This window comes from Melospiza georgiana, chromosome 22 (assembly GCF_028018845.1).
Source record: "Melospiza georgiana isolate bMelGeo1 chromosome 22, bMelGeo1.pri, whole genome shotgun sequence".
NCBI classification, from domain to species: domain Eukaryota; kingdom Metazoa; phylum Chordata; class Aves; order Passeriformes; family Passerellidae; genus Melospiza; species Melospiza georgiana.
In genome coordinates, this window is record NC_080451.1 from 11044597 (window position 1) to 11070921 (window position 26325).

The following is a 26325-nucleotide window of genomic DNA, read 5'->3' on the forward strand; positions in this document are numbered from 1 at the left end:
GGCAATTCCCTCCAGGAAAACAAACCCCACGTGGCCCTGGATTTATGGAGCCTGTTCCAAATCCTCGGGGTCACTTGGTCAAGTGGGGTGAATTGGGAGGGCTTTGCCCAGGGCTGTGACAGTTAATTAACTCCAGCTTCCCTGGGAAACCCGAGCTGCCCTGCAGCCTCTGGAGGGCTGGCAAGCAGCTGGGAGGCACAGGGTGCTCCCAGAAAAGGGATTGGTGGCTTTGGTGGCGTTTTAACAGCGCTGAAAGCAGCTCTGGCCTTTATTTTTTACTGATTTTTTTAATGTTGCATGATGGTTTCCTGAGGTTATTCCTGAGGTTATTCCTGAGGTTATTCCTCAATTATTCCTTAGATTATTCCTTAAATTATTCCTCAGTTATTCCTCGGGGTCAGGGAAGAAGGGATGCACAACAGGACTAACTGGGGATGAGGGATTTTGGGAATCCCAGCCCACAATTCTTGTGAGGAAGGGGATGAGAGGCTGCAGTCCTGGATCAGAGCAGGATCCCGTTGTCCTGGGAATGCAGGGAAATTCAGGATCCCATTATCCCGGGAATGCAGGGAAATTCAGGATCCCATTATCTTGGGAATGCTGGGAAATTCAGGATATCATTATCCTGGGAATGCAGGAAAATTCAGGATCCATTATCCTGGGAATGCAGGGGAATGCAGGATCGTTAGGGGGCAGGAGGAGGCAGAGCTGCAGGATTGCTGCTGGGATCAGGAGGGATGGGATGAGCAGGCTGATGCTGATGGGATGCAGGATGCTGTTTTGGGGAGGGATGATGGGGAGGGGTGCAGGATGCTGTTTTGGGGAGGGATGCAGGATGCTGTTTCGGGGTCTCCATGGAATAATTCTGAGGGAATTTGCTCAGGAGGTAAATCCTGGGGAGGGAGGCAGCTGCCCTACATGGGACTCTGGCAGTGGCAATTCTCCAGAGGGGAAGGGAATGAATTTTAATGGGATCTTGAAAGAGTTTAAATTTTCATGTTCCTGTCAATTATTCAGGGCGGCGGAAAAGCGGCTTTAGAGCAGCGAAGGAAAAGGAGAGGCCGGTGGGATTCCTGGGGGGAGCTGGCATTTGGGGACACTGCAGGGAAATGGGGACGCTGGAGAGGCTCTGCTGCTGGGGAGGGGGGATTTGGGAAGCTGGGATGAGCTGCCTGGGGTGGGCAAAGGGGCTGGGTCTGTGCAGGGAGTGAGGGCTCAGAATTGCCAATGGGAGCTGATCCTGTCCAGTTTGGCATCCCCAGATCCGTGCCAGCAGCAGGAGGGATTTGGGGTGTCTGTGCTGGAATGGTGGGGACAGGGATCCATCCTGGACCCATCCCCAGCTCCTGCCCTGGCAAGGGAAGGGTTTTTAGGGATCCTGGAGCTGCCCATGCCCGTGGCACAGCCTTTCCTCAGCCCAGGCTGGCTCCTGTCCCCATCTGTGTGCAGGGCTGTGCCTGTCCCCATGTACCCATTCATGTGCAGGGCTGTGCCTGTCCCCATGTCCCCATGTACCCATTCATGTGCAGGGCTGTGCCTGTCCCCATGTCCCCATCCTGTCCCCATCTCTGTGCAGGGCTCTCCCCATCCTGTCCCCATCTGTGTGCAGGGCTGTGCCTGTTCCCATGTCCCCATCCTGTCCCCATCTGTGTGCAGGGCTGTGCCTGTCCCCATGTCCCCATCCTGTCCCCATCTGTGTGCAGGGCTCTCCCCATCCTGTCCCCATCTGTGTGCAGGGCTGTGCCTGTCCCCATGTCCCCATGTACCCATTCATGTGCAGGGCTGTGCCTGTCCCCATGTCCCCATCCTGTCCCCATCTGTGTGCAGGGCTCTCCCCATCCTGTCCCCATCTGTGTGCAGGGCTGTGCCTGTCCCCATGTACCCATCCTGTCCCCATCTGTGTGCAGGGCTGTCCCCATCCTGTCCCCATCTGTGTGCAGGGCTATGGCTGTCCCCATGTCCCCATCCCGTCCCCACCTGTGTGCAGGGCTCTCCCCATCCTGTCCCCATCTGTGTGCAGGGCTGTGCCTGTCCCCATGTCCCCATCCTGTCCCCATCTGTGTGCAGGGCTGTGCCTGTCCCCATGTCCCCATCCTGTCCCCATCTGTGTGCAGGCTGTCCCCTTGTCCCCATCTGTGTGCAGGCTGTCCCGGCAGGCTGCTGTGGCCTTGCCTCCCTGCGTGGGTGCCCCAGCCGTGCTCGGGGGGCTCTGCAGCACAAGCAGGGCTTTGATTGCTCTGCTGGAGCTGCCAGCCCTGGCTGCGTGCCCAGGGAGCAGCGCCAGGCTGCAACACAGGCGCCCTTTGTGCTGGGGACAGCGACGCCCCGGAGGAGCCCCACGGCTCTGCTGCTGGCCCCCCGTGCTGCTCCCACCAAAATCAGGGGCTGCAGCTCCTGCTCTGAGCCACCATCGCTCTGTCCCACCCGGGGCTGGTGACAGGCACGGGGTCCCAGCAAAGGGGACAACAGATGGGGACAAAATGGGGACACAGGGACAGGCACAGCCCTGCACACAGATGGGGACACTTCTGGTGGGGTTTGGGATTCAGGGAGCTGCTCCCTGGATTTTCCGTGATCCCCCCTCAGCAGGGCTGGGCACAGCTCAGCCCCATGGAAGGGATGGAGCCAGGGCTGGGGACAGCAGGGTGGCTCTGCTCTGCTCCCTGAGGGAGGACGGATCAAACCCAGCGCTGGTGGGGAGAGCTGTGGAGAGATCCGTGCCACAAATTGGGAATTCTGGTGGTTTCATGGGGATCCGTGCCATAAATTGGGAATTCTGGTGGTTTCATGGGGATCCGTGCCATAAATTGGGAATTCTGGTGGTTTCATGGGGATCCGTGCCATAAATTGGGAATTCTGGTGGTTTCATGGGTAGCAGTGGGAGCTCAGCCCAGGAACAAACAGGTGATCTAGGGAGCAGGTGGGAGGTCACACCTGGCGTGGGAAGCCTGTGCAGCACAGGGAGGGATTGGCCCTGGGTGCCACGGGGCCTTGGAAGGGCTTGGATCCCATCCAGACCCACAAACCCCGAACCCTGCCTGGGTTTGGGGGTCCCTACTCTGTTCCCTGCCAGGACCTGCCGGCTCTGAGAGCTTGGATCAGCCCTGGCACCCAAGGAGAAAACCAGGGATGGGTCAGGGACGCCTGGAGCTGCTCTGGAGTGTCCCAAACTTTGGGAAGGAGCTCCTGGCATGTCCCGTGCGTGCTTTCCCCCTCTGAAAGCCAGGAGGGTGCCAGGGCCTGAGCTCTGAGCCCATTTCACGGCTCATTTGGCCCTGCTGAGGCAGGAAAGTGGGATTTAGGCCGAGTTTTTCCAGCCAAAGTGGGATTTAGGCGGAGTTTTTCCAGCCTAATCTGCCGGGATGGTTTCAGATCCCTCAGCCTGCCGCCAGCCCCGGCTGGACAAACTTTGCCCAAACGTTTGTGCAGCACAAGCTCTGCCTCGAGGGGTTGTTTTTTCCCCTTGTCCCGCTCCTTCCAAGGGTTTTGGTGGTGGTGGCAGAGAGGGGAAACCTCAAATCCTCCCAAAGCAATTACAGCTAATGAGACGCTTCCGACACATCTGGTTCCAATCCTGGCAGCCCTTCGGGGACTTGCAGAGCTGGGGAAGGGAGGAAGGTGGGGCAGTGCCGGCCTCTTCCTCTCCCTCTGTCCTGATGGGGCTCTGGGGATGCTCCTGAGCTCCCTGGGATGCTCCTGAGCTCCCATCCCGGCTCTGGGGATGCTCCTGAGCTCCCATTCCAGCTCCCAATCCCAGAGCCTCCTCTCCCAATCCCACAATCCCAGCTCTACAAGGAGGCAGGGTCGGAGTTTGGTGCTGATGTGCTCTAACGTGCCTAATTAGTCTGTAATTAACAAAAGTGTGCCCCAAACTTCAGAAAATTCCTCAGTTCCTTGCCAGGCTCGAGGAGAACTCTCCGAGGGATTGCATGATGAAATCGCTGGAGCTGTTTGTGCCTGTCCTGGCTTTCCCAGCCCCTTGTGCTGGCTCTGGCTGTTCCCAGGTGCCCAATCCCATCCCTGCGAGGAGCAGCTTCCCCTCCTGGGATAATTGGGAGCAGGGCGCTTTCTAGGCCGAACAGGAGGAAGAGGATGGCTGCTAGAAGGAGTGGATTGAGAAGGAGAGTCGGGCAGATCCCAGGGGGTCGAATCCACGCTCGTATGGGGATGTTTTTTCTGAGTCTGGGGTTATTTGGGCGAGTCAAAAGTTCAGTGCAGTCAGGAGGCTACTTAGGGTTAGCAATAGGGTTAGTATGAATAAGGTTATGTTTATTACTGTTCTCTGGATTTAAACCAGATTCTAAGGATTGGAAGTAGATTGTAATTCATATACTAGAAGAGTAAGATCCTCACCAGTGGATAGAAATGTGGAGGAATAATCATAGGATCCCTACAAAGTGTCAGCATCAGGTGGCTGCTTCAAATCGCGAGCGGTGCCTGGATGTGTCCTGGCTTTCCCAGCCCCTTGTGCTGGCTCTGGCTGTTCCCAGCTGCCCAATCCCATCCCTGCAAGGAGCAGCTCCCCTCCTGGGATAACCGGGACAGTCACCCCTGCCCTGCCCGCGCGTGGGTTAAATCCATTCCAGATCCTCCTTTCCAGCTGGGATCCGTGCAGGCTTTGCCCGGCTGAGCTTTGCCCTGTCTGGGTTAAACCCTGGCAGTGACTCAGGAGCAGCCCCAGGGTGGCTTGGCCAGGCCACACGTGGCTTCCCAGCAGTGCCAGTGACTCATGGCACGGCCTGGACGGGCAGGGAAGGGCTGGGGATGGCCCAGCACCATCCTGCCCTGCCCTGCTCCCTGTGCCCAGGGTGGCTGTGACCGTATCGCAGGGTTTTCACATTGGGAAAGAGATGAGGATCTGACTCCATGCTTCAAACCCTTGATTTATTATTTTATGATATATATCACATTAAAACTATACTAAAAGAATAGAAGAAAATGTTTCAGAATGATAGCTAAGCTAAGAATAAGAATAGCAAAGAATGATAACAAAGCTTCTGTCTCTGACAGAGAGCCCGAGCCAGCTGGGCTGTGATTGGCCATTAATTACAAACATCCAACATGAGACCAATCACAGATGCACCTGCTGCATCCCACAGCAGCAGATAACCATTGTTTACATTTTGTTCCCGAGGCCTCTCAGCTCCTCAGCAGGAAAATCCCTAAGGAAAGGATTTTCCATAAAAGATGTCTGTGACAGGAAACTTCCCCCAACCTTGGCACGGAGCCTCCCGCCCTCCTTTCGGGTTTGGATTTATTTAACCTGGGCCAAAACAAACTTCTCTGCCTCTCCTCGATGCTCACAGCTGTCCCACGGAGCTGCAGCTCCAGCGAGGGGAAAATCAGAAATCTGGGGGAGTTTTGCAGGGGTTGGAAGGAGAGGCAGGCTGGGCTCAATGGCACTTTTGTTCTGGAAGTCAGAGGGGATGTGGGAGCCCTGCTGGGCTGGGGAGGGGTCTGGATGGGAATTGTGTGGGAAGGGGCTGGGATGTCTGTCTGGAGCTGTGGCTGAGCACAGAAATTGTCTGGAGTCATCCTTGTCCTGTGGCTGCGTGGGGTCAAGTGTCCAGTCTGGCTGAAGGGTCTCTGAAGGACAGGGGGCCGTGGAGAGGGCAGGAATTGTCTGGAAAGGGGCTGGAGTGTCCGTCTGCAGCTCTGGGTGGATTTGGCTGAGCACAGGAATTGTCTGGAGTCATCCTTGTCCTGTGGCTCCATGGGGTCAAGTGTCCAGTCTGGCTCGTGGTCAAGTGTCCAGTGTGGCTGTGGGGTCTCTGAAGGACAGGGGGCCGTGGAGAGGGCAGGAATTGTGTGGGATGGGGCTGGAGTGTCCATCTGCAGTTCTGGGTCAATGTGGCTGAGCACAGGAATGGTCTGGTGTCCCCACGGTGACCCTCAGCTCGTGGTCAATGCCCAGCGTGGCCGAGGGCCCCCCAAGGCCCTTTTAACCCTTGTGGGACCGCGTTCCCCACCCTGCAGCAGCCCCAGCAGCTCTCCCAGAGCCCCCTGACCCTTTTCCCCATTTCCCCCTCTCTCCATGGGCTCTGAGGGCAGGTTTGGGGTTTGTCCCTCCCGTCCCCTCCCGGTGCTCAGAGCTGCTGTTCCCATTCCCTGGGGGAATTCTGGGGGCTCCTGACCAGGCAGCTCCATCATTTCCCTGCCCTGATTTCCCTGGATCCTGGTGAGGAACATTCCCAGCTGTCCACACCGGGAGGTGGCACTGTCACTTTGTCACCAGCCCCGAGCCCTGGGGCCACCACAGCCCGGGGGGACGTGGCTGGGGAAGGTTGGGAATGCCCAGGAATAATGGGGCTGTGTGCCCTGGCCCTGCTCCTGCTTGCTGGCCTTGGGCACGTGTCACCTGTGCCGTGTCATTGTCCCCTGTCACTTGTCCCGTGTCATTGGCTCGTGTCATTGGCCCGTGTCACCTGTCCCGCATCACCTGTCCCATGTCACCTGTCCCGGGCACATCCGGGCTGCCCTCAGGGGTGTGGTGGCGTGCCAGGGGACACCAGGGAGTGCCAGGGGTGGTGACAACAGCTCCTGTGCCAGGCACAGCTCCGGGAGCGTGGCCCTGATGTGGCACCGGGCACTGTGCCACTGTGCCCAGGGTGACAGTCAGAGCTGACACCCCCCAGCAAACAGGAACGTCCCCAAAACCACAGCAACCAGCCCTGCTGTGTCCCCCTGGTGTCCCCTGAGGACAGTTCCTTCCTGTCATGGGAAATGTCCCCAGAACCACAGCAGCCAGCCCTGCTGTCCCCTCCTTGTCCCCTGGTGTCCCCTGGGGCACTTCCTCCCTGGCAGGTGGCAGAGGGGCTTGGGGAGGAGCAAAGCTTGGGGGCTGCTCCTGATTTTCCTGCTTCTAACCTGATTTCTTCTCTCCTTTTTCTCCTCCTCTGCTTTCTAAAGAACATAGGAAGCTTCTGGCCGGTAAGTGGTGGGGCTAAAAAATAAAAACCCAAAATTGCCATTTTCTCCATCCACCATCAGCCTGGCTGGCCTCGTCCCTGTCATCCTCATCCCTCGGGATGTGCTGGAGCAATGGGAGCTCCTCACCTGGTGCTTCCCTCATCCTCCTCTCCATCCTCACCTGGTGCTTCCCTCATCCTCCTCTCCATCCTCACCTGGTGCTTCCCTCATCTTCCTCGCCATCCTCGTGCTTGCCTCATCTTCCTCTCCATCCTCAGCCTCTCACCTCCACCAGCGGCCTGGGAGGGCGGGCACTGGGGCAAACTGGGAGCACTGGGCAAGGCTGGGGCATTGCTGAGATCCAGGGAATTCCTGTCCTGCTCCTGGCTGCGCTGGGGAGCTCCAGGTGTGCAGGAATTCCTTGGGAAATTTCAGGGAAAAGCAAAGAGAGGCAGGGATGGGTTCAAGCTGGAGGAGGGAGGGTTTAGATTTGATAGAATAAATAGAATAAATTTTAACAGTGAGGGTGGTTAACGCTGGCATAAATAGAAATATAAATAGAATAAATTTTAACAGTTAGGGTGGTAAACTCTGGCACTGGTGCCCAGAGGAGCTGGCACATCCCTGGAAGTGCCCAGGGCCAGGTTGGACAAGGTTTGGGTGCCAAAGGAGCTGAGGAGAAGGGATTGAACCAGGAGTACCCCAAATTTGGGGCTGGAGCTGCTCCCCTTCCCTTCTCTGCTCACCCCAGGACTTTTGGGACCATTTTTTGGAGTGGTGTGGGACAAAGCAGTGCCAGCTCTGCCCTTGGGTGCCAGAGGAACTGAGGAGAAGGGATTGAACCAGGACTGCCCCAAATTTGGGGCTGGAGCTGCTCCTCTTCCCTTCTCTGCTCACCCCGGGACCTTTGGGCTCACTGCCAGCCCAAAGCAGCTTTTTGGGGTGGTGCGGGGTGGGACGAGGCTGTGCCAGCCCGGCTGCCCCTCGTTGCCAGGGGAGCAGAGGGGATTGAAGCAGCCCCAGCTGTGGAGGGAGCTGATGAAGCCGGATTGCCTCGCTGACCCCGAGGGATGGGCTGGGAACGAGCCCCGCTGCCAGGGGTACACGGGGACCCGGGGAGGAGCACAGGGACATTTCCCGAGCCCACAGCATCCTCTGCTGGCTGCTGCTGCCCGATCCCCGCGGATCCCGGGAATCCCGGGTGCTTCCCGTGCCATTCCCGGTGCCAGGGGTGCCGCCGCGGTGGGAGCAGGGCAGCGGCCGGGGCTGGCTGTCCCGAGCTGGGCTGGCTGCTCGCGGCTCTGCCGAGCCGCTGGAAAAGGAGCTGGAGCGCTGGGAATGCCCTGCTGTGCCCCGTGCAGCCCCTCTGGGTGCGATGGGCAAGGGCTGGAAGGGTCCTGTGCGTCCCTCTGTGCGTCCCCCGGTTGTCCCCTCCTCCGTGCGGGTCTGTGGAGCTGCTCCGGGCTCTGCCCCGCTCCCTCTGGAGCTCCTGGCGGCGGGAGAGGCTCGGTAGCGGCGGCAGGTGGCGGTGCGAGCCCGCCGAGCAGCCCAGCTTCCCCTCCGGGCGGCGCCGGGCTGCGCTCCCGGAGCGCCGCGGGGGCACGGGGGACGGCACCGGGGGTGTCACGGTCACTGCTCTGTCCTGGCTGCTCTTGGGGACACCACCGGGGGTGTCACGGTCACTGCCCTGTCCTGGCTGCTCTTGGGGACAGGGGACAGCACCGGGGGTGTCACGGTCACTGCTCTGCTCTGTCCTGGCTGCTATGGTGCAGTGTTGGATCTGCTTGGCCAAAGTTCTTCAGTGGGGGAAAAAATCCTCTTTTTCAGAGGCAGCGCTCACCCGGCACTCTGGGAGTGGCAGCGTTTATTGGGAATGCGTTTTGGGAATGTTTCGTGGGGAAAATACCATTTTTCTGAAGAGGCAGCGCTTATCCAGCCCTCCAGGAGGGGCAGCGTTTATTGGGAGCGCGTCTTGGGAATGTTTCCTGGGAATGGTGTGAATTACCATCCCCACCCCTCCCCGCACACGCCAGCCCCGCTCCCTCCTCTCCCGCCGAGAGCCGCTAAAAGCTCTTTATTCCCCTAAAAGCTCTTTATTCCCCTAAAAGCTCTTTATTCCTTTAAAAGCTCTCTATTTCCAGGCGCTGCTCAGCGGGGAGTCAAGCTGGGTCCTGCCAAGTGTTAAATGAAATAATTAAAATCCCCGCTTCCCCCCCCCCTTTCCCCGCTCCTCTCTCCGGTAATTAGCCGGGAAAAACTGCGGGCGGGGATGGGGAAAGGGAGAAGGAGCGAGCGCCTTTCGCAGGCTCCCTCCTCCTCCTCCTCCTCCTCCTCCTGCTGCTGCCTCGGGGAGGAAGCGCGGAGCGCTCGGCAGGCCCTGGGCGCTGCCAGATAAATCCCAATTAGCTCCCTGCCAAACAGGATTAGCGGGAAGGCAGCCAGGTGGGGAATCAGCCTGGCAACAGCAGGAGCCGCGCCTCGGAGGGCGTGACTGACAGCTGTCAATCATCCTCCCGAGCAGCAGATCGGGGTTTTGGGAGCTGGGAGGAACGGGAGGGAATTTAAGCTCAAGCTCAGGCTGCTGCTCCCATGGAGCAGCATAAGTATTCTATATATAATATACATAGTCTCTATATATATTCTATATACAATAGACTATATATATTCTATTATATATAGAGTATACATATATAATATATAGTATTATATTATATATTCTATATATCAATTATACAATAGATATTTATAGATAATATATGCATTATATATATTACTACATATATAATATTATAGATATATAATAATATTCTATATCTATAATATTCTATATATTATATAGAATATATAATATTATATATATTCTATTATATATTCTATATATAATAGAATATATATAATGTATATTCCTGGCAGCTCAGGAATATATAGAATATATATTCTTTTTTATATATAGATAAATATAGAATCTGTATAGAATCTATATATCTGTATTTCAGGAATTTTGGGATAACCCCTCCCTGCTGTCCTCAGCCCCCCTGTCACCCTCTGGCCCGGCTGTGACACCTGAATTGGCTCTCCCAGCTGCCCCTTCTGGAGCCAAAGGTGGCTTTTACGTCCTTTGTTTTTGCTTTTATGGCCGCTTTTTGCTTCTATGGCTATTTTGACTTTTATGGCCATTTAGGCTTTTATGGCCATTTTGGTGTTTTTTTGTTTTTTTTTTTTCCTTTTTGCTCTCTTTACTTTTTTTTTACTTTCTGGCCTTTTTTGCTCGGCCATCTCTTGCTGGGTTCTCCTTCCTGGCCGAGGTGACAGGCCAGGAACACACCTGGCTGGGTGCCCCTGGCTGGCCAAGGGAGCAGGTGACACTGTCCTGTGCCTGCTGTCAGTGTCACCAGAGAGGTGGCAGCTCTGGGGCAGGGACACTGATGGACCCCAAAGTCACTCTCATTGTCACCAGAGAGGTGGCAGCTCTGGGACAGGGACACTGATGGACCCCAAAGTGACCCCACTGGGGTCACAGCAGGGCAAAGGGACCCGGAGAGTGTCAGATCCCATCCCAAACCCCACAGGGACGCAGTGTTTGGGATTCCCAGGAGGATGAGGAGCCAGCGTGTCCCTGCTGGGGCTGGGGACACAAAAGCTGCCCCTCAAAGTGGCCCCGCAGGGGACAGGGAGGGACGTGGCTGATTTGCATGTGAAAGCAGCTCGGGGAGGAGGCAAAGCTCGGTTCCCTCTGGGAACTGTTCACAGCCGGGGCTGGGCCCTACCCTGGATTGCTGGGCTGGCTCTGGAGCCCTGCCCTGGGGCTGTGGAGGGGACAGGGATGGGCACAGAGTGGTGACAGCAGGGCAGGAATTGGGCACCTGTGGCACAGGAAGGGTGGAGGGGCTGGGACGGGAAGGATGGAAGGGGAAAACATGGGAAGGATGCAGGAGAAGGCACTGGAAGGATGCAGGAGCAGCAGAAGGATGCAGGAGCTGGGATGGGAAGGATGCAGGAACAAACAGGAGAAGAATGCAGGAAAAGGCACTGAAGGATGCAGGAGCAGCAGAAGGATGCAAGGGAGCACGGCAGGTTTAAAGAGGAGCAATCTCCTGGATGTGACTTTGGGTTTTCCCCCTTTTTTCTCTGATTTTTTTCCTTGGATTTGCACCTCAGGATGCTCCCAGCCCTCGGAGAGGAGCAGGGGGGTTTGTGGGGTGGCTGGGGGGCAATTTGTGCCCATCCTGCAGGGGTACCCTGCCCTGCTGGGGACCACCCAGTGTCCCCCCGTGTCCCCGTGGGAGGGGAGGATTCTTTAATCTCCGTGTCCCTGGGGCTGCAGGTGCATTGCCAGGGTGAGGAGGGAAGGATTCTTGGGAGGGCTGGGAGCAGAACCTGCCCCTGGTGGAGGTTTTTGTCCCGAGTTGTTGCTTTTGGGAGGAGCAGCAGCCCCCAGAGCTGCCTCGATGGAGCCACAGCCCCCAGACCCCCAGGGGGAGAAGGGGAGGGAATGTTTGTGTTCTGCCATCCTGGCAGAGCCTCCACCCGAGGCAGGGCAGGGCGAGCTCCTGGGTTTGTGTTCGGGGCAGCAGCTCCCAGCCCATTGTTGGACCTTCACCTTCCTCTGGCTTCCACGCAGCCCTGCTGGTGAGGGATGCAGGAACAGCCCGCAGGGTTGGGGCAGTTCCATCCCTGCTCCTTTTTCCCGGCTGGTTTTGGGGAGCCTGTGCCGGTAACACCCTAAAAACAATAACCGGGTTTTTCCATGCTGCTCTTTCAGGCTGGTTTTGGGGAGCCTGTGCCGGTAACACCCTAAAAACAATAACCATGTTTTTCCATGCTGCTCTTTCAGGCTGGTTTTGGGGAGCCTGTGCCGGTAACACCCTAAAAACAATGACCGGGTTTTTCCATGCTGCTCTGCCATCCCCGGGGGTCTCTCGGGGGGCGATGCCGGCAGAGGTGCGCGCAGCCGGAGGCGCTGAGCCCCCTCTCCCCTATCGCACCCCTCCGTGCTGATCCCGGGGGTCCTGGGGAGGGTCCCCGCCCTTCCCTCGCCGCGCCCGGGTGGGGAGCGGCTCCTGCGCGACCCCCGCCGCCCCCGCCCTTTGTGTGCGCCGCGCCCCTGCGCCCCCGCGCCCCTTTGTTGGCTCGCCGGGGTCGGGCCGAGGGGCGGGCGGAGGGAGGGAGAGGAGGGTGGGGAGCGAAGGAGGGAGGGATGCGGGGCGGGGGCAGCTCCGGGCTCGCTCCGCGCTGCCGCTCCCTTGTCTGATGCTGCGCGGCCCCTTCCCCGCGCGGGGGGCGCACGGAGACCACCGGGAATAGGATCCACCCCCCACCCATCCATCCCACCCACCCATCCTCCCACCCATCCATCCCATCTCATCCGTCCCAGCCGCTCCATGCCGCCGAGCCGCGCTCCGCCCGGGAGGCACCGGCATGTCCGAGCGGCGCCAGGCGGGCACTGAGCCGAGCCGAACCGAGCCGGGCCCCCGCCCGCCGGGCCGAGCCTCGGCTGGGTCCTGGAGAGCCGGGCTGGCCTGGGGAGGCAGCGGGGATGGAGCTGAGAGGAGCCTCGGAGGGAGAGAGGGAGTGTCTGCCTCGGGCTGAGCGCGGCGCGGCTGAGCCGCAGCCCTGAATCCTCGGGCTGCTCCCGAATCCTCGGGCTGAGCCCGGAATCCTTGGGCTGCTCCTGAATGCTTGGGCTGAGCCCGGAATCCTTGGGCTGCTCCCGAATCCTCAGGCTGAGCCCGGAATCCTTGGGCTGATCCCGGAATCCTCGGGCTGATCCTGGAGTCCTTGGGCTGAGCCTGGAATCCTTGGGCTGCTCCTGGAATCCTCGGGCTGCTCCCAAATCCTTGGGCTGCTCCCGGAATCTTGGCTGCTCCCAGAATCCTTGGACTGATCCTGGAATTTTGAGATTCTCCTGGAACCCTTGGGCTGTTCCTGCAATCCTTGGGCTGCTCCTGGAATTTTGGGCTTCTCTGAGAATCCTTGTGATGCTCCTGGAATCCTTGGGCTGCTCCCGAATCTTGGCTGCTCCTGGAATTTTGGGTTTTCTCTGGAAATCCTTTGGGCTGCTCCTGGAAATTTGGCCACTCCCAGAATTTTGGGTTTCTCCCGGAATTTTGGCCGCTCCCAGCTGTGAGGACCTGCAGAGGGTCAGAGGCTGCCGGACAGCGGAGGGAGCTCCGTGTGCCCCGAGTGAGACTGGCGAGGATCTGAGAGGTGATCCTGGGGGATCCCAGAGATTATCCTGAAGGATCTGAGGGGATATCCCAGAGAATCTAAGAGGTGATCCTGGGGGACCTGAGAGGACATCGTGGAGGATCTCGGCAGTTATCCTTGAGGATCCTAGAAGATATCCCAGAGGATCTCAGCAGTTATCCCAGAAGATAGCCCAGAGGATCTGAGAGGTTATCCTGGGGGATCTCAGCCGTTATCCCAGAGAACAGCAATATTCCCAAGCCTGGGAGCACTCCTGTGCTGGCACTGTCCCTGTCCCCGCTCTGCTCCTGCTGTCACATTCCCACCGTTCCCAGCCCGGCGTGTCCTTGTCCTGCTGGGCTCAGCCACGGATTTGGAGCCCTCGGCGCCAGGATTTTGGTTTGCTTTCCGGGCATTTTGCTTTCCTTTCTGGGCATTTTGGCTTGCTGTCTGCGAGCACCCATGGATTGACGCCTCGGGGCTGGCTGAGTGTCCCTGTGCCTCCGGAGCTGTCCCCAAGCTGTCCCCAAGGCCACACCTCTGCCATGGCACCGCCGGGCACAGAGTCCTGAAGGTGCCCCCACCCTGCTGCCAGCCGAGATGGGAACCTCTGGGAAAACCTGAACTGCCAAAAGCACGCGGGGGCAAGGACAGGGATCCCTGCGAGCCTGGGGGTGCCCAGCATGACAGCGTGCCAGTACCCCATGGCGCCGGGGGCCCTGGAGCGGGACCGGCTCTACCAGCACAAGGTGTCCCTGGTGGTGAGGTATTTCATGATCCCCTGCAACATCTGCCTCATCCTGCTGGCCACCTCCACGCTGGGATTCGCCGTGCTGCTCTTCCTCAATAACTGTAGGTGTCCCTGAGCGGGCAGGATGGACCCCAGGGTCACCAGGCTGGGCTCCTCCCGGAGCTCCTGGCTGCCCTGGGGACAGTCCTGGCATTGGGGGTGCCCTGGGGACAATCCCAGCATTGAGGCTGCCTTGGGGACAGTTCCAGCATTGGGGCTGCCTTGGGGACAATCCCGGATTGGCAGCTCCCTGTCCCACTTTTCCCTGGCAGGGAAGAGGGAGCAGAGCTGTGAGGGTGGCTCTGCGTGGGCCAGGACAGCTCCCACCTGCTGCTGCTGCTGCTGCTGCTGCTGGCAGCTCCATCCCTAATCTGGGTGGGGATCCGGGAATGGGGGTTTTGGAAGGGCTGGTGACGATCCAGGGGATGTGAGGGTTTGGGAAGGGCTGGTGCAGGTGATGATTTGGGGGATGTGAGGGTTTGGGAAGGGCTGGTGGTGATTGGGAGATGTGAGGATCTGGAAGGGCTGGTGCAAATGATGATACGGGGGTTGTGAGAATTTGGGAAGGGCTAGAGATGACTGGGGGGATGTGAGGATTTGGAAAGGCTGGTGCAAGTGTTGATTGTGGGATGTGAGGATTTGGAAAGGGCAGGAGATGATCCAGGGAGGGCAGGGTTTATAAAAGGGCTGGTGATGATCCAGGGGATCTGAGGATTTGGAAGGGCTGGTGCAGGTGATGATTGTGGGATGTGAGTATTTGGAAAGGGCTGGTGATGATCTGGGAAATGTGAGGATCTGGGAAGGGCTGGAGATGATTGGGAGATGTGAGGATCTGGAAGGGCTGGTGTGAATGATGACTGTGGGATGTGAGGATTTGGAAGGGCAGGAGTGATGCAGGGGGCTGCAGCGTTCCTGCTCTGGGCTGAGCTGCTGCCTGCGTGCCCAGGTGTGTGTGGGGTGTGATCCACAGCAGGATTGGCCCCAGAGCCCCCAGGAGATGGGGCAGGGCAGGCTGGGGCAGGGCCAGCCCTGCCAGGACTGGGGGCTGCTCCCAGAGAGGCTCCCCTGGTACCTGGGGCTGCCCCAAACTGGCTTTGGGGGGATCCTGGCACCTCCTGGGAGCCAGATCTGCTCATGGAGGGGTGAAACAGCATCCCAAGGAACCCATGACAGCTCCATTGGGACCTGGGGCTGCCCCAAACTGGCTTTGGGGGGATCCTGGCACCTCCTGGGAGCCAGATCTGCTCATGGAGGGGTGAAACAGCATCCCAAGGAACCCATGACAGCTCCATTGGGACCTGGGGATGCCCCAAACTGGCTTTGGGTGATCCCGGCACCTCCTGGGACCTCCTGGGAGCCAAACCTGCTCAAGGAGGGGTAAACACCATCCCAAAAAGGGCTGGGAGCAGGGTTGTGCCTGAGGAACCCATGACAGCTCCATCACTACCTGGGGCTGCCCCAGACTGGGTTTGGGTGATCCTGCCTCCCCTTCCTGCCATTCCCTCCTGCTTCCAGGAGCTCCTGGGAGCCAAATCTCCTCAAGGAGGGGTGAAACTCCATCCCAAAAAGGGCTGGGGCAGGGTTGTGCCCGAGGAACCCGTGACAGCTCCCTGGTTTTTGTTTCCTTGCAGACAAACCCAACAGTTACTTCACGCAGACGCCACCGCCGCCGCGGGATGGTGAGTGCAGAGTGTCCCCAAAGCCATGAAACCCCTGGGGCTGAGTGTCCCCAAACCCCTGGGGCTGAGTGTGTGAGTGCAGAGTGTCCCCAGTGTCCCCAAAGCCCTGAAACCCCTGGGGCTGAGTGTCCCCAAACCCCTGGGGCTGAGTGCAGAGTGTCCCCAAGCCTCTCAGTGCTCCCATTTTCCAGGGATTTTTTTGGGATGCGGGATTTGCGTGAGGAAGGAAAGCAGGTGCCTCTCAGTGCTCCCTTTTTCCAGGGGCTTTCCTGGGAATTCAGGATTTTGGTGAGCAGGGAATGCAGGAGCCCCTTAGTGCTCCCTTTTCCCAGATATTTTCCTGGCTGGAAGCAGGGAAGGGCTGCAAAAGGTGAATTTCTGCAGCCTTGCATTTTCTCCCACTTTTCCTCTGGTTTCACAGAGAACTTTGGGTTTGGTTTTTTTTGTTTTTTTTTTTGTTTTTTTATTTTTTTCTTTGTGAGGTTCTTATCAGCTTCAGGAGCTGCTGGATGCAGGGCAGGCAAGCCCAGGCTGAGATAAAACCATCACAGGAGCTTTGTTCCCTTTTTAAAACCAGGCTTAAACCCCCTGCCTTTGCTGGCAGCTCTTCCCCCACCTCCACGTGCGCAGATAAGAGCCCAGCAAACAGAAAACAGCAGCCAATTAATAACCTGCTTGTTGCCTTTTTAAAATTATTATTTTATATTTTTTTTCCCTCATTTTTGCCTCCCCTGCTGGGGGTGGGGGAGAAAAGGATGTGAGATAAAATGTGATTAGTCTATAATTGGCCCGGGGAAAGGCATCTCGAGCGAAAAATAAACTCCCACGTGGGTGGAACTCCTTGCTCAGGGCTCCAAAACATGAGCAGCCCGGCCCAGGCAGATGCCAGACCTCCAGAAGATCCCCCAGGAGATGGAGAAGGGCCCGTTCTGGGGGGTGCCAGGGTGTAGGAGGGGTTTTGGGGGGGCCAGGGGACACAGGGAGGGGATGGGTTTGTGCTGGTTGTGTGCCTGGGGTGGGCTTGGTGTGGTTTGGGACAAGGTCTGGGCTGGGACAAGGCTGGGATTTGGATGAGGTTTGCTCAGGAGCTGGGGGATCAAGGGTTGGATGAACCTGGGGGTTTGGGGAGGTCCCTTCCCCTCCCAAAGCTGGGCAGGGTCACTGTCCAGCCTAACAAAGCCAGGGCTCAGGTTTGGGGTGAAGGAAGGGGCTCCTCCTCGCTCCCCACCCTGGGTGATGCGATGAATATTTGAATATCAGTGGGGCGGGGCTGAATATTTGAATATTGATGAGCAGGGCTGAATATTTGAATATTGATTGGGCGGGGCTGAATATTTGAATATTGATTGGGCGGGGCTGAATATTTGAATATTGATGAGCAGGGCTGGGTGGGGGACAGGAGCACCAGCCCAGCCGCTCTCCATGGCAACGGGCACCTCACCCAGCCCAAATTAATTAATGCTCACTCCAAATTAATTAATTAATGCCCAGTCTGAATTATTAATGCTCACCCCAAATTAATGCCCAGCCCGAATTAATTAATGCCCAGCCCTTCCATTCCCACTGCCCCTTTTGGGCACAAGGGTTTTTTTGCCAATATAAGGGTTTTTTTGAGCACAGTAAATTTAACAGATTAACCAGGTTAAAACAACATAGTTCATCTGTGTGAGTAAACTGCAAACTAAATAATTTAAACCATTCATTCAGATGAATGGGAATAATCCCATTCTCCATTTAAATCTGAAATAGATTTTTACTTCAAATTAAGAATTAACTCTGTGTCTCAGGGCATGGCCATGGCCAAGCCAGCCCCAGCTCCATTCCCACACCCCATTCCCTTCCCTTGGGATGAATCCCACAATTCCCATCCCCTGGAATTTTTACATCTCATCTGCATTTTAAAAACCCCAAAGCGAGGGAAAGAGCAGGTCTGGGAAGTGCAGGAGAGACTCAGACTCTTCAGAAAATGATGAATCCCTTTAGATACCACTGGGAGAGGAGGAGAATCCTTTTCCTTTTGATTTCCCAGGATTTATGGGATTTATCTCGTGCTGGGGCAGGAGAGGAGGAGAATCCTTTTCCTTTTGATTTCCTGGGATTTATCTCTGGGTTTGCAGCTCCAGAATCTCCAGGCAGTCAAAGGCAGACACCTGGGAATTGAAGTGTAAATGAGGAGTTTGATTTTAGGATTTCTCCTTTCCCTTTTATGTAGGTCAGGCTCTGGTTCTGACGTCTGGGGGGCACTGGGGCACCCTGGGAGGGGGTACTGGGGAAACTGGGGGGCACTGGGGCAGGGAACACCTCCAGGAATGGATGGAGCTGTTGCAGAATGAGCCGTTTGTCAGAGATGAGCCATTTGTTGGGTGCAGGGAAGACCTGGGACTCTCAATATGAGATCAGCAAGCTCTGTTTATTGAAGAGAGCATCAGACACTTATACAGCAAGTAATAAGCTCATGAATATTCTGTAATTTACACCGTCCATTGGCCACACCACAACATCAGCTCTTCCCCATTCCTTAAGAGTTACATCTCTCTTTTCTCATGTCTCTAGTCTCTCAACCACAGCACTTTGTTATGGTAACACAGCTACGCTCAAGGACAGTGTCCTTGCAGGTGCAAGACTTGGAATTAGCCACGGCCTTGAACTTTTCCCATTCTTAGCTACTCTCCCAACACGGAGCTGTCCCAGGGAAGGGGGAAATTGGATTTTAGGGAAAGGTTGGGGGTCCCCTGTGTGTGTGTATCCCTGTGCCCCTCATGTGTCCCCATGCCAATGGGATGTCCCTGTGCCCTCAGGGTGCCAGGGGATGCTCTGTGTGTCCCTCTGCCCCCTGTGTGTGTGTCCCCATGCCCATCTGTGTGTGTGTCCCTGTACCCATGGGATGTCCCCATGCCCGCAGGGTGCCGGGGGATGCTGTGTGGGATTTGGTGGGTTTGGTGACCCCTGTGTGTGTGTCCCTGTGCCCTCAGGGTGCCGGGGGATGCTGTGCGGGTTCGGGGCCGTGTGCGAGCGCAGCCCCTCGGAGCCGGGCCAGGCCTCGTGCGTGTGCAGGAAGGGTCCCTGTGCCCCCGTGGTGGCCCCGGTGTGCGGCTCCGACCACTCCACCTACAGCAACGAGTGCGAGCTGGACAGGGCCCAGTGCAACCAGCAGAGGAGGATCAAGGTGGTCAGCAAGGGACCCTGCGGTGAGTGAGGGACCCTGGCTGTCCCCAGGGCGGGCAGGGACACTTCGGGGTGGGCACAGGGCTGGGGGCATCAGAGCCGCTTTGGGTGTCAGGAGAGTGTGGTAAGGAGGAGAAATAGTGGGGAAATGATGGAGAAAGGGTGGGAAAATGATGGAGAAATGATGGCCATGGACTGGGCCAGGGATGCCAAAGGCTGGGAAGGGAAGCTGAGGAATCACCAGCTCTGCTTTGGAGGTCAGCAAACTGTGATCAGGGGGAAAAGTGATAGAAAAATGATGGGAAATTATCCATTGCTGCTGAATCAGGGCATTTGAAGGGATGGATTTTGGGGATATTGGGATATGTTTGAGTTATTCCATGAGAGAAATGCCCCTGTGCTGCATTCTCACCAGTGCCATGCTCTCACCCGTTCCATGCCCTCACCATGTCCCCTCCTGTGTCCCTCAGGCTCCAAGGATCTACTGAAGCTGTGGAAAATTATCCATTGCTGTTAGATGGAGACATTTAGAGGAATGGATTTGGGGGATATTGGGATATATTGAAGTTATTCCATACGAGGAACAGGACATGCCGTGCCGCGCTCTCACCCGTTCCATGCCCTCACCCGTGTCCCTTCCCGTGCCCCCCAGGCTCCAAGGACCCCTGTGCCGAGGTGACGTGCAGCTTTGGCAGCACGTGTGTCCCCTCCCCTGACGGCCAGGGCGCCAAGTGCGTGTGCCCCTCGTCGTGCAGCGGCGTCCCCGAGAGCCCCGTGTGCGGCAGCGACGGCCGCGACTACCGCAGCCAGTGCCACCTCAACAAGCACGCCTGCGACAAGCAGGAGAACGTCTTCAAGAAGTTCGATGGCCCCTGTGGTGAGCAGGGGCTCCAATGTCTCGGGGAGGAGGGGGTTAAAAAATATGCCCTTCTGGGGTGGGGGTGTGGGGGGAAGGAGAGGTGGGAGAGCGGAGGAGGAGGGGGGTGGAGGGTCAGGGGGTAGGAAAGGGGTGGTTTGGGCAGGGAAAGGGCAGAAAAGGGGTGGTTTGGGTAGAAAAAGGGGTGGTTTGGGCAGGGAAAGGTCACTCTGGACAGTGAAAGGTCACTCTGGGCAGTAAAAGGTCACTCTGGATAGTGAAAGGTCAGTTTGGACAGGAGAAGGTCTCTGTGGGCAGTGAAAGGTCACTGTGGTGACAGCTGCTGAGCCAGGAACCAGGCAGTGCCTCCTTCCCTCGGGTGTTTGTGCTCCAGCCCGGCTGATTCCAGCACCGGGGTCAGCTCCTCCTGCTGCTGCCCTGGCCCAGCTTTGGGCAGGGAAATGCTGCTGCTGCTGCTGCCCGGCTTCCCAAAGAGATCCTGGAGCCAACACATCCCAAACAGCTCCTGGAATCAAAATATCCTGGAATTGGAGCATCCCAAACAGCTCCTGGAGCTAAAATATCCTGGAATTAGAGCATCCTGAACAACTTCTGGAATTAGAGCATCCTGGAGTTGCAGCATCCCAAAAGCAGCTCAGGCTGGGGGAAAAGTTGGAGTTTATCCCAGTGCTGTTCCCTTTGGAAATGGGCTCAGTAAGGACTGAGTCCTTAGCAGCACAAAGGAAGATTTTGGGGGCTCTTAGGTTAATGCAGGGATGCAGCAGAGCCTGAGAAGCCCCGGTTTGGGCAGGGAGTGAAGGTGCCAGAGGGCAGGGAGTGACTTTGGGGCACAAAGGAAGATTTGGGGGCTCCTGGGGAAGGAGCAGAGCCTGGGAAGCGCGGTTTGGGCAGGGAGTGACCGTGCCAGAGGGCAAGCAGTGACCCCCGCCTCCCGCCCGTGCCAGACCCGTGCCAGGCCGTGCCGAGCGAGCCGGGCCGCGTGTGCCGGGTGAACCCGCGGACGCGGCGGGCGGAGCTGCTGCCCCGGCCCGAGGGCTGTCCCCCGGGCAGGGACCCCGTGTGCGGCGACGACGGCGTCACCTACGAGAGCGAGTGCGCCATGGCCCGCTCGGGCGCCATCCGCGGCATGGACATCCAGAAGGTGCGCTCGGGGCAGTGCCAGCCGCAGGGTGAGTGCCCGCCCTCCTCATCCTCCTCATCCTCCTCGCTCGGAGCATCCCTGGGTGCCCAAAGAGGCTGCCTAGAACAGAGGCTAGAGGCTGTATTCTGTTTAAAATAGTAATAGTTCTTTGCTAAATGTATTAATATGTTCTTCTTAATATATTCTTTTGTTTATCAATATAAAATATATATATTAATATAGATTATGTTATTATAGATTACGTACTTTTTATAAAGTATAATATTAAATATAGAAAAGCACAATTGTGTTGTAATATATAAATATAAGAATATATAAATACACATTATACAATATATTAATAATATAATATAATATAATATAATATAATATAATATAATATAATATAATATAATAATCAAATATATAGAAATATATAGAGAAATAATAATAATATAATATTAAAAATATAGAAATAAAAGATATATGTTACATTATATATTATATAATGCATTATATAGATACACATAATAAAGATATTACATATATATATATTGTATATACAATATATATACAAATATATATTACATATATTTAATATAATGCATAATTGTATAATGTATAATTATGCAGTTACATATATTATGTATAATTAGTATAATTTATCATAACACACTGTATATTAATCTAAAAGCCTAAACTTAAGGCTTTTATATTAATATAAGAAAAACATAAAAGTTTAAACTTAAAGCATCAGTACAGAACCTTAAAAGTATTGAAGAAACAAAACTAAAGCATCAGTATGGAACCTGAAAAATATATTAAAAAAATCAGTAGCGAACCTGAAAAATATTTTTAAAAGCCCCCACTAACTCCTCCCGTGCCGTGTCGCGCAGACCAGTGCCCGGAGCCGTGCCGGCTGGGCGCGGTGTGCCTGAACCGGCGCGGGGCCGCGCGCTGCTCCTGCGAGCGCATCGCCTGCGACGGCGCCTTCCGGCCCCTGTGCGCGCGCGACGGCCGCACCTACGGCAGCGACTGCCAGCGGCGCCGCGCCGAGTGCCTGCAGCAGCAGCACATCCCCACGCGGCACAGCGGGCCCTGCGGTGAGCACCGGGCACGGCGGCCGGGGGCAATGGGGAGGGTGGGCACCAAGCCGGCCCGTGGGCGTGGGGTCATGCGGGCGTGGTGGGCCCTGAGTTGTCCTGTAGACGTGGCATCATGTGGGGATGGTGGTCCCCGAGTTGTCCCACAGGGGTAATGTCATGTAGGAGTGGTGGGCCCCCAGTTGTCTTGCAGGGATGATGGTCCCCAAGTTGTCCCACAGGGATCGTGGGCCCCAAGTTGTCCACTAGGGGTGATGTCATGTGGGCGTGATGGTCCCCAGATTGTCCTGTAGGGGTGGTGGGCCCCATGTTGTCCCATAGGGATGGTGGTCTCCAAGTTGTCCTGTAGGGTGTCAGACCCCAAATTGTCCAAGGGGGATGCTGTCCCATGGGGATGCTGGTCCCCAAATCATCCCCCAGTGATGCTGCTCCCCCTCTCCTGTGGGAATGCTGATCTCCCCCACCCCTGGCCCTTCCAGCCCTCTCCAGGCAGGGTGGCACGCTCAGGGCTGCAGTGGGTGCCCACTGAGCGGTCCCTGGGCTCCGCCTGGCCCGTCCCTGCCCCGTGTTTCTGTCCTTCCAGCAGCCCTGCTGTGTGCACGTCTCCTGTCTCTGTGTGCTGTGTGACACTGGGGACACCCCTCCGTGTCTGAGCCACGCGTCTGTGACCTCCTGCTGGTTTCTGTTCCCCTCAATCCATGCCATCCATTGCTCCTCCCGGGGTAGTGCCAGTCTCCAACCTCCATCCATGCTCTCCCTTCCATGCCTGCCTGCCTCTCTCCACCAGGAGCTCTTCCCTCTGTGCCCTCTGTGCAGCTCTCACCGTGTCTTTGTCTCGTCTCTAGGAGAAGCTCCCCATGGACCTTTCTCAGCAGGATGGGATAGGATGGGATCCTTAGGAGTGTCCAGGTGTGAGGTTCTCCCCCAGGAAGTGCAGGAGGTTGAAGCAGCCCCTGCACTCGTTTGGATGAGTTACAGGTTGTTCATTCCGGCTCAGTTTGGGTTTCTCCCACCTCTGGAACTGCGTCCTGTTCTTTTAAGCTGATGTTTGATCAGGTATCAGCTGGGCTGAGCCTCCTGAAGTGCTTGGCAATCAGGATCCCACGCTGGGGATGTGTTTTGTTGGCTCTGTGCTCCTGCTGGAGGATTTTGAGGCTGCCAGACCCAGCTGCTGGAAAAGAATTTGTCAGGCTCCCAAAAACCCACTCAGAATAATCACAGCTGTTATTTTTAAGCCTCCATTTCTCTGTGTTCCTGGTGGGGGAATGGCTGGGAGTCAATCCCCCAGGTTTTCCCTGTGGGAAGGGCTGTGATCCCATCAGGGGGGATTTTTTGCAGCCCTGGCTAGAGGGTTGTATTCTAGAGGCTAGAATATTAATGTGTTAATATTAACATCTAGAACATTAATATGTTCTTTTTAACAGATTATTTAATATATCAATAGAAAAGATACATTAATATAGATTATATTATTATAAATTATGCATTTTATATAATGCATAACATATATAGAAAAATATAATTGTATGATAATATATAAATATAAGAATATATAAATACATGTCATACAATATATTAATTATATTATATAATATACTATATGAATCAAATATATAGAACCTGAAAAATATTTAAAAAAATTCCACTGAAGCCTCCCCCTCCCCTGTGCCTCCTTGAGAGGCTGAAAATTCCCAAATTTCTGGGACGAGCAGGGAATTCACGCTGCTCTGAGCATCAGCTACGCATCATTTCCACCGTGTTCCATGGAAAAGGGCCAGGAGCAGCAGGGTGAGCTCCTGGTGCACCTGCCATTCCTCCCTCTCCTTGATTTCAGCTCCCCTCCCTGCTGCCCAGCACACATCTGCTTCCAGGAGCTGCGTCCTGGTGGGGCGGGAGCAGAAAATGGGGGAATGGATCAAACCCAGGCTCTGCCTGCCGTGCTGGGACTGCAGCGTGCCTGTGACGGCCCCAGGCAGCCCTGGAGCCCAGCCCCAGGAGGTGTGGGAGGATTTTTTTAGCCCTGTCAGCTCTGGAAAGGAGCAGGAGAAGCTCAGAGCTCAGGGCTGGGGAGCTGTGGGAATGCAGAGCTGGGGAAGGGCTTGGCAGCACTTTAACCCCTCTTTAAGGAGCGCCTGCCTAACAAACCCTGAGCTCTCCCGCCTTTTCCAGCAGCCAGGCCAGGGAGGCAAAGCCAAACAAAACCATCCAAGCCATTAAAAGGGAGGAAAGTGATTGGGAGAACAATTGGAAAGCGCATCTCACAGGAATTTCTATTTTGTAGCTAGCTGTTAAGAGCTCGCTTGTTTGTTTGTTTTCAGCTCCGGTCTTCATTCAAAAACAAGTTTTGCAATTTCAATTGGTAAAATAATAATTGTTGATAAGTATCCATCATCAAATTTATTGGTTTGAACCCCTCTGGGTGCTGCAGCTCAGAAAGAAGGGATGGCGTGAGGCTGGTGTGGCCAGGCGTGAAGGAAAGAAGGAAGAAAGGTGTCTGTAGTTGCATCTGTCTTTTCCTCTCTCTGCTGTCCTCTCTTTCTCTCTCTGTCTTTCCTCTTTTGTCTGTGTCTTGTGTTTTACAGTGTTGCCTGTGTGGAGGAAGGAGTTCTGTCCTGGCACCACCCTCCTGCTCCCTGCCCGGACACCTCAGCTGGGAGCTGCCCTTGCTCCGTGGCCCCTCTCACTGCTCCCACCTGGCCCTAGCTGGGCCTGAGAGCCCCCAGGATGGAGAGCTTGCCCTGGGCTCTGTCCCACCCCTGGCCCCAAACCCTGCTGGAGTGGAAATTGCTCTTGCCCGGTGCCCGCTGTGCCCTCCAGGCAAAGGAGAGTGGGAGCAGAGGTGGGTGCTGGGAGCCCCCCACTCCTCAGCCGGCCCCCCCAGGGCTGCTGCATCACCCTGGATGCTCCTGGTTGATCTTCCCTCTCCTTCTGCTCCCAATGACCCCCATGGCTTCCCCAGATCCTCCTGCCTGGAGCTGTGCCGCCCCAGCCGTGCCGTGTGTCCTGCTTGTCCCCTGTCCCAGCCCAGGGCTCCCTCCCAGCTCCCTCTGCCAGGCTCACGGGAGCTGGTTCTGCTCGCAATTGGCTCCTCCCTGGGAATGTTCCCTGTGGAATTGGCAGCTCTGTATGGGGGACATGGTTAGGGGACAAAAAAGGGACACAAACATGGGGGCAGCAGCCCAGGGAGCAATTCCTGGTGCTTGGGAAGAGCTCAGAGCTGCAGGGAAGTTGGGGACAGAGCTGGAGTTGTGTCCTTGTGCCAGAGCTGGAGCTGTGTCCTTGTGCCTGAGCTGAGTTTGGGGACAGAGCTGTGTCCTTGTGCTTGAATTTGGGCACAGAGCTGTGTCCTTGTGCCTGAATTTGGGCACAGAGCTGTGTCCTTGTGCCTGCAGTTGGGGACAGAGATGTGTCCTTGGGCATGAATTTGAGGACTGAGCTGTGTCCCTTTGCCAGAGCTGTGTCCTTGTGCCTGAATTTGAGGACTGAGCTGTGTCCCTGTGCCTGAGCTGTCCCCTGTCCCCGTTCCTTTGCAGACCCTGGCCCTAGGCTGGGTTAGGTGGGCAGATCCTGCTCCAGGCCCTTCCTGGCTGCCTGGCACAGGGTGCCACAGAGGTGCCACCGCCGTGCTGGTGCAGGGGAGGTGCCCAGGGCATGCAGAGGGACCTTGCCCAGCTCTCTGCCTGCTGCCAGGGCTGTGCTGTGTCTGCTGTCGCTCCATCTCCTCCAGGCTGCATCGTCTGTCCCCACCTGTGTCCTTGTCCTGTGTCCTTGTCACTGTCCACCCCAGGTGAACCCCATGGTGTCCTTCCCTTGTCCCAGAGGGTCACAGGGCAGTGCTGGCTCTGTCCCCAGCAGCACGGCCACCCCTTCCTCAGCTCTGGGTGCTGGGGGGACTCCTGGCTGGGAGCTGGGGTGAGCCCCTGGGCTGTCCCTGCCTGCAGGGAGCAGGACACAGCCTCTGCTGGCACTTTGTCACTGCTGGGCATCCCCTGGGGAGGTGGCACTGCTGGGCTGGGGCTGTGCATCCAGGGGGAATCTGGGCTGGGGGAAAGATACAGGGTGTCCCCATCCTTCCCCACAGCAGCTCCCTGGGAAGAGGATGGGGTGGGGATGAGCAACAGGGTGGAACCAGGTGTGTCCTCCCCAGCCAGCTCCTCTTGGCTGGGAGCAGTGGGATCCCAGGGATGGGAGCTTTTCAGGGAAGGGAGCTTTTCAGAGGGCAATGTGGTTCCAGGGAAGAAGGCAGCTTTTCAGGGAAGGGAGCTTTTCAGGGGGCAGCGGATCCCAGGGAAGGGAGCTGTTTTTCAGGCAGCAGTGGATCCCGGCAGTGAGCCCTCCCTGTGGGAGCTCTCTGGAAGGTTCTGCCAGTGCTGCTGCTGCTATCATTTCTGGCAAGGGGACCATCCTGTCCCTGTTCCTGTGCCCATACCTCACCTGTGCCAGGCACGGGGGCCGTGCTGAGCCGGGCATGGCAGGGTGGCAGGAGGGCACAGAGC

At 56.4% G+C, this 26325-nt stretch overlaps 1 protein-coding gene across 4 annotated transcripts in view; it reads left to right on the forward strand.

The window, feature by feature from the left end:
- AGRN (agrin) overlaps nucleotides 1–26325 on the forward strand; it is a 65054-nt gene that overhangs the window by 12791 nt on the left and 25938 nt on the right. For 2 of the 4 annotated variants that reach the window (XM_058039218.1, XM_058039221.1), the window contains 6 exons: nucleotides 6910–6930; nucleotides 15517–15564; nucleotides 18537–18752; nucleotides 19382–19606; nucleotides 20551–20775; nucleotides 21623–21829. In XM_058039218.1, the coding sequence (XP_057895201.1) occupies nucleotides 6910–6930; nucleotides 15517–15564; nucleotides 18537–18752; nucleotides 19382–19606; nucleotides 20551–20775; nucleotides 21623–21829 (942 nt within the window). Of the gene's footprint in view, nucleotides 1–6909; nucleotides 6931–12134; nucleotides 13948–15516; nucleotides 15565–18536; nucleotides 18753–19381; nucleotides 19607–20550; nucleotides 20776–21622; nucleotides 21830–23794; nucleotides 24669–26325 lie in introns of those variants that run through there. The other 2 variants (XM_058039220.1, XM_058039222.1) reach the window with 2 other exon arrangements.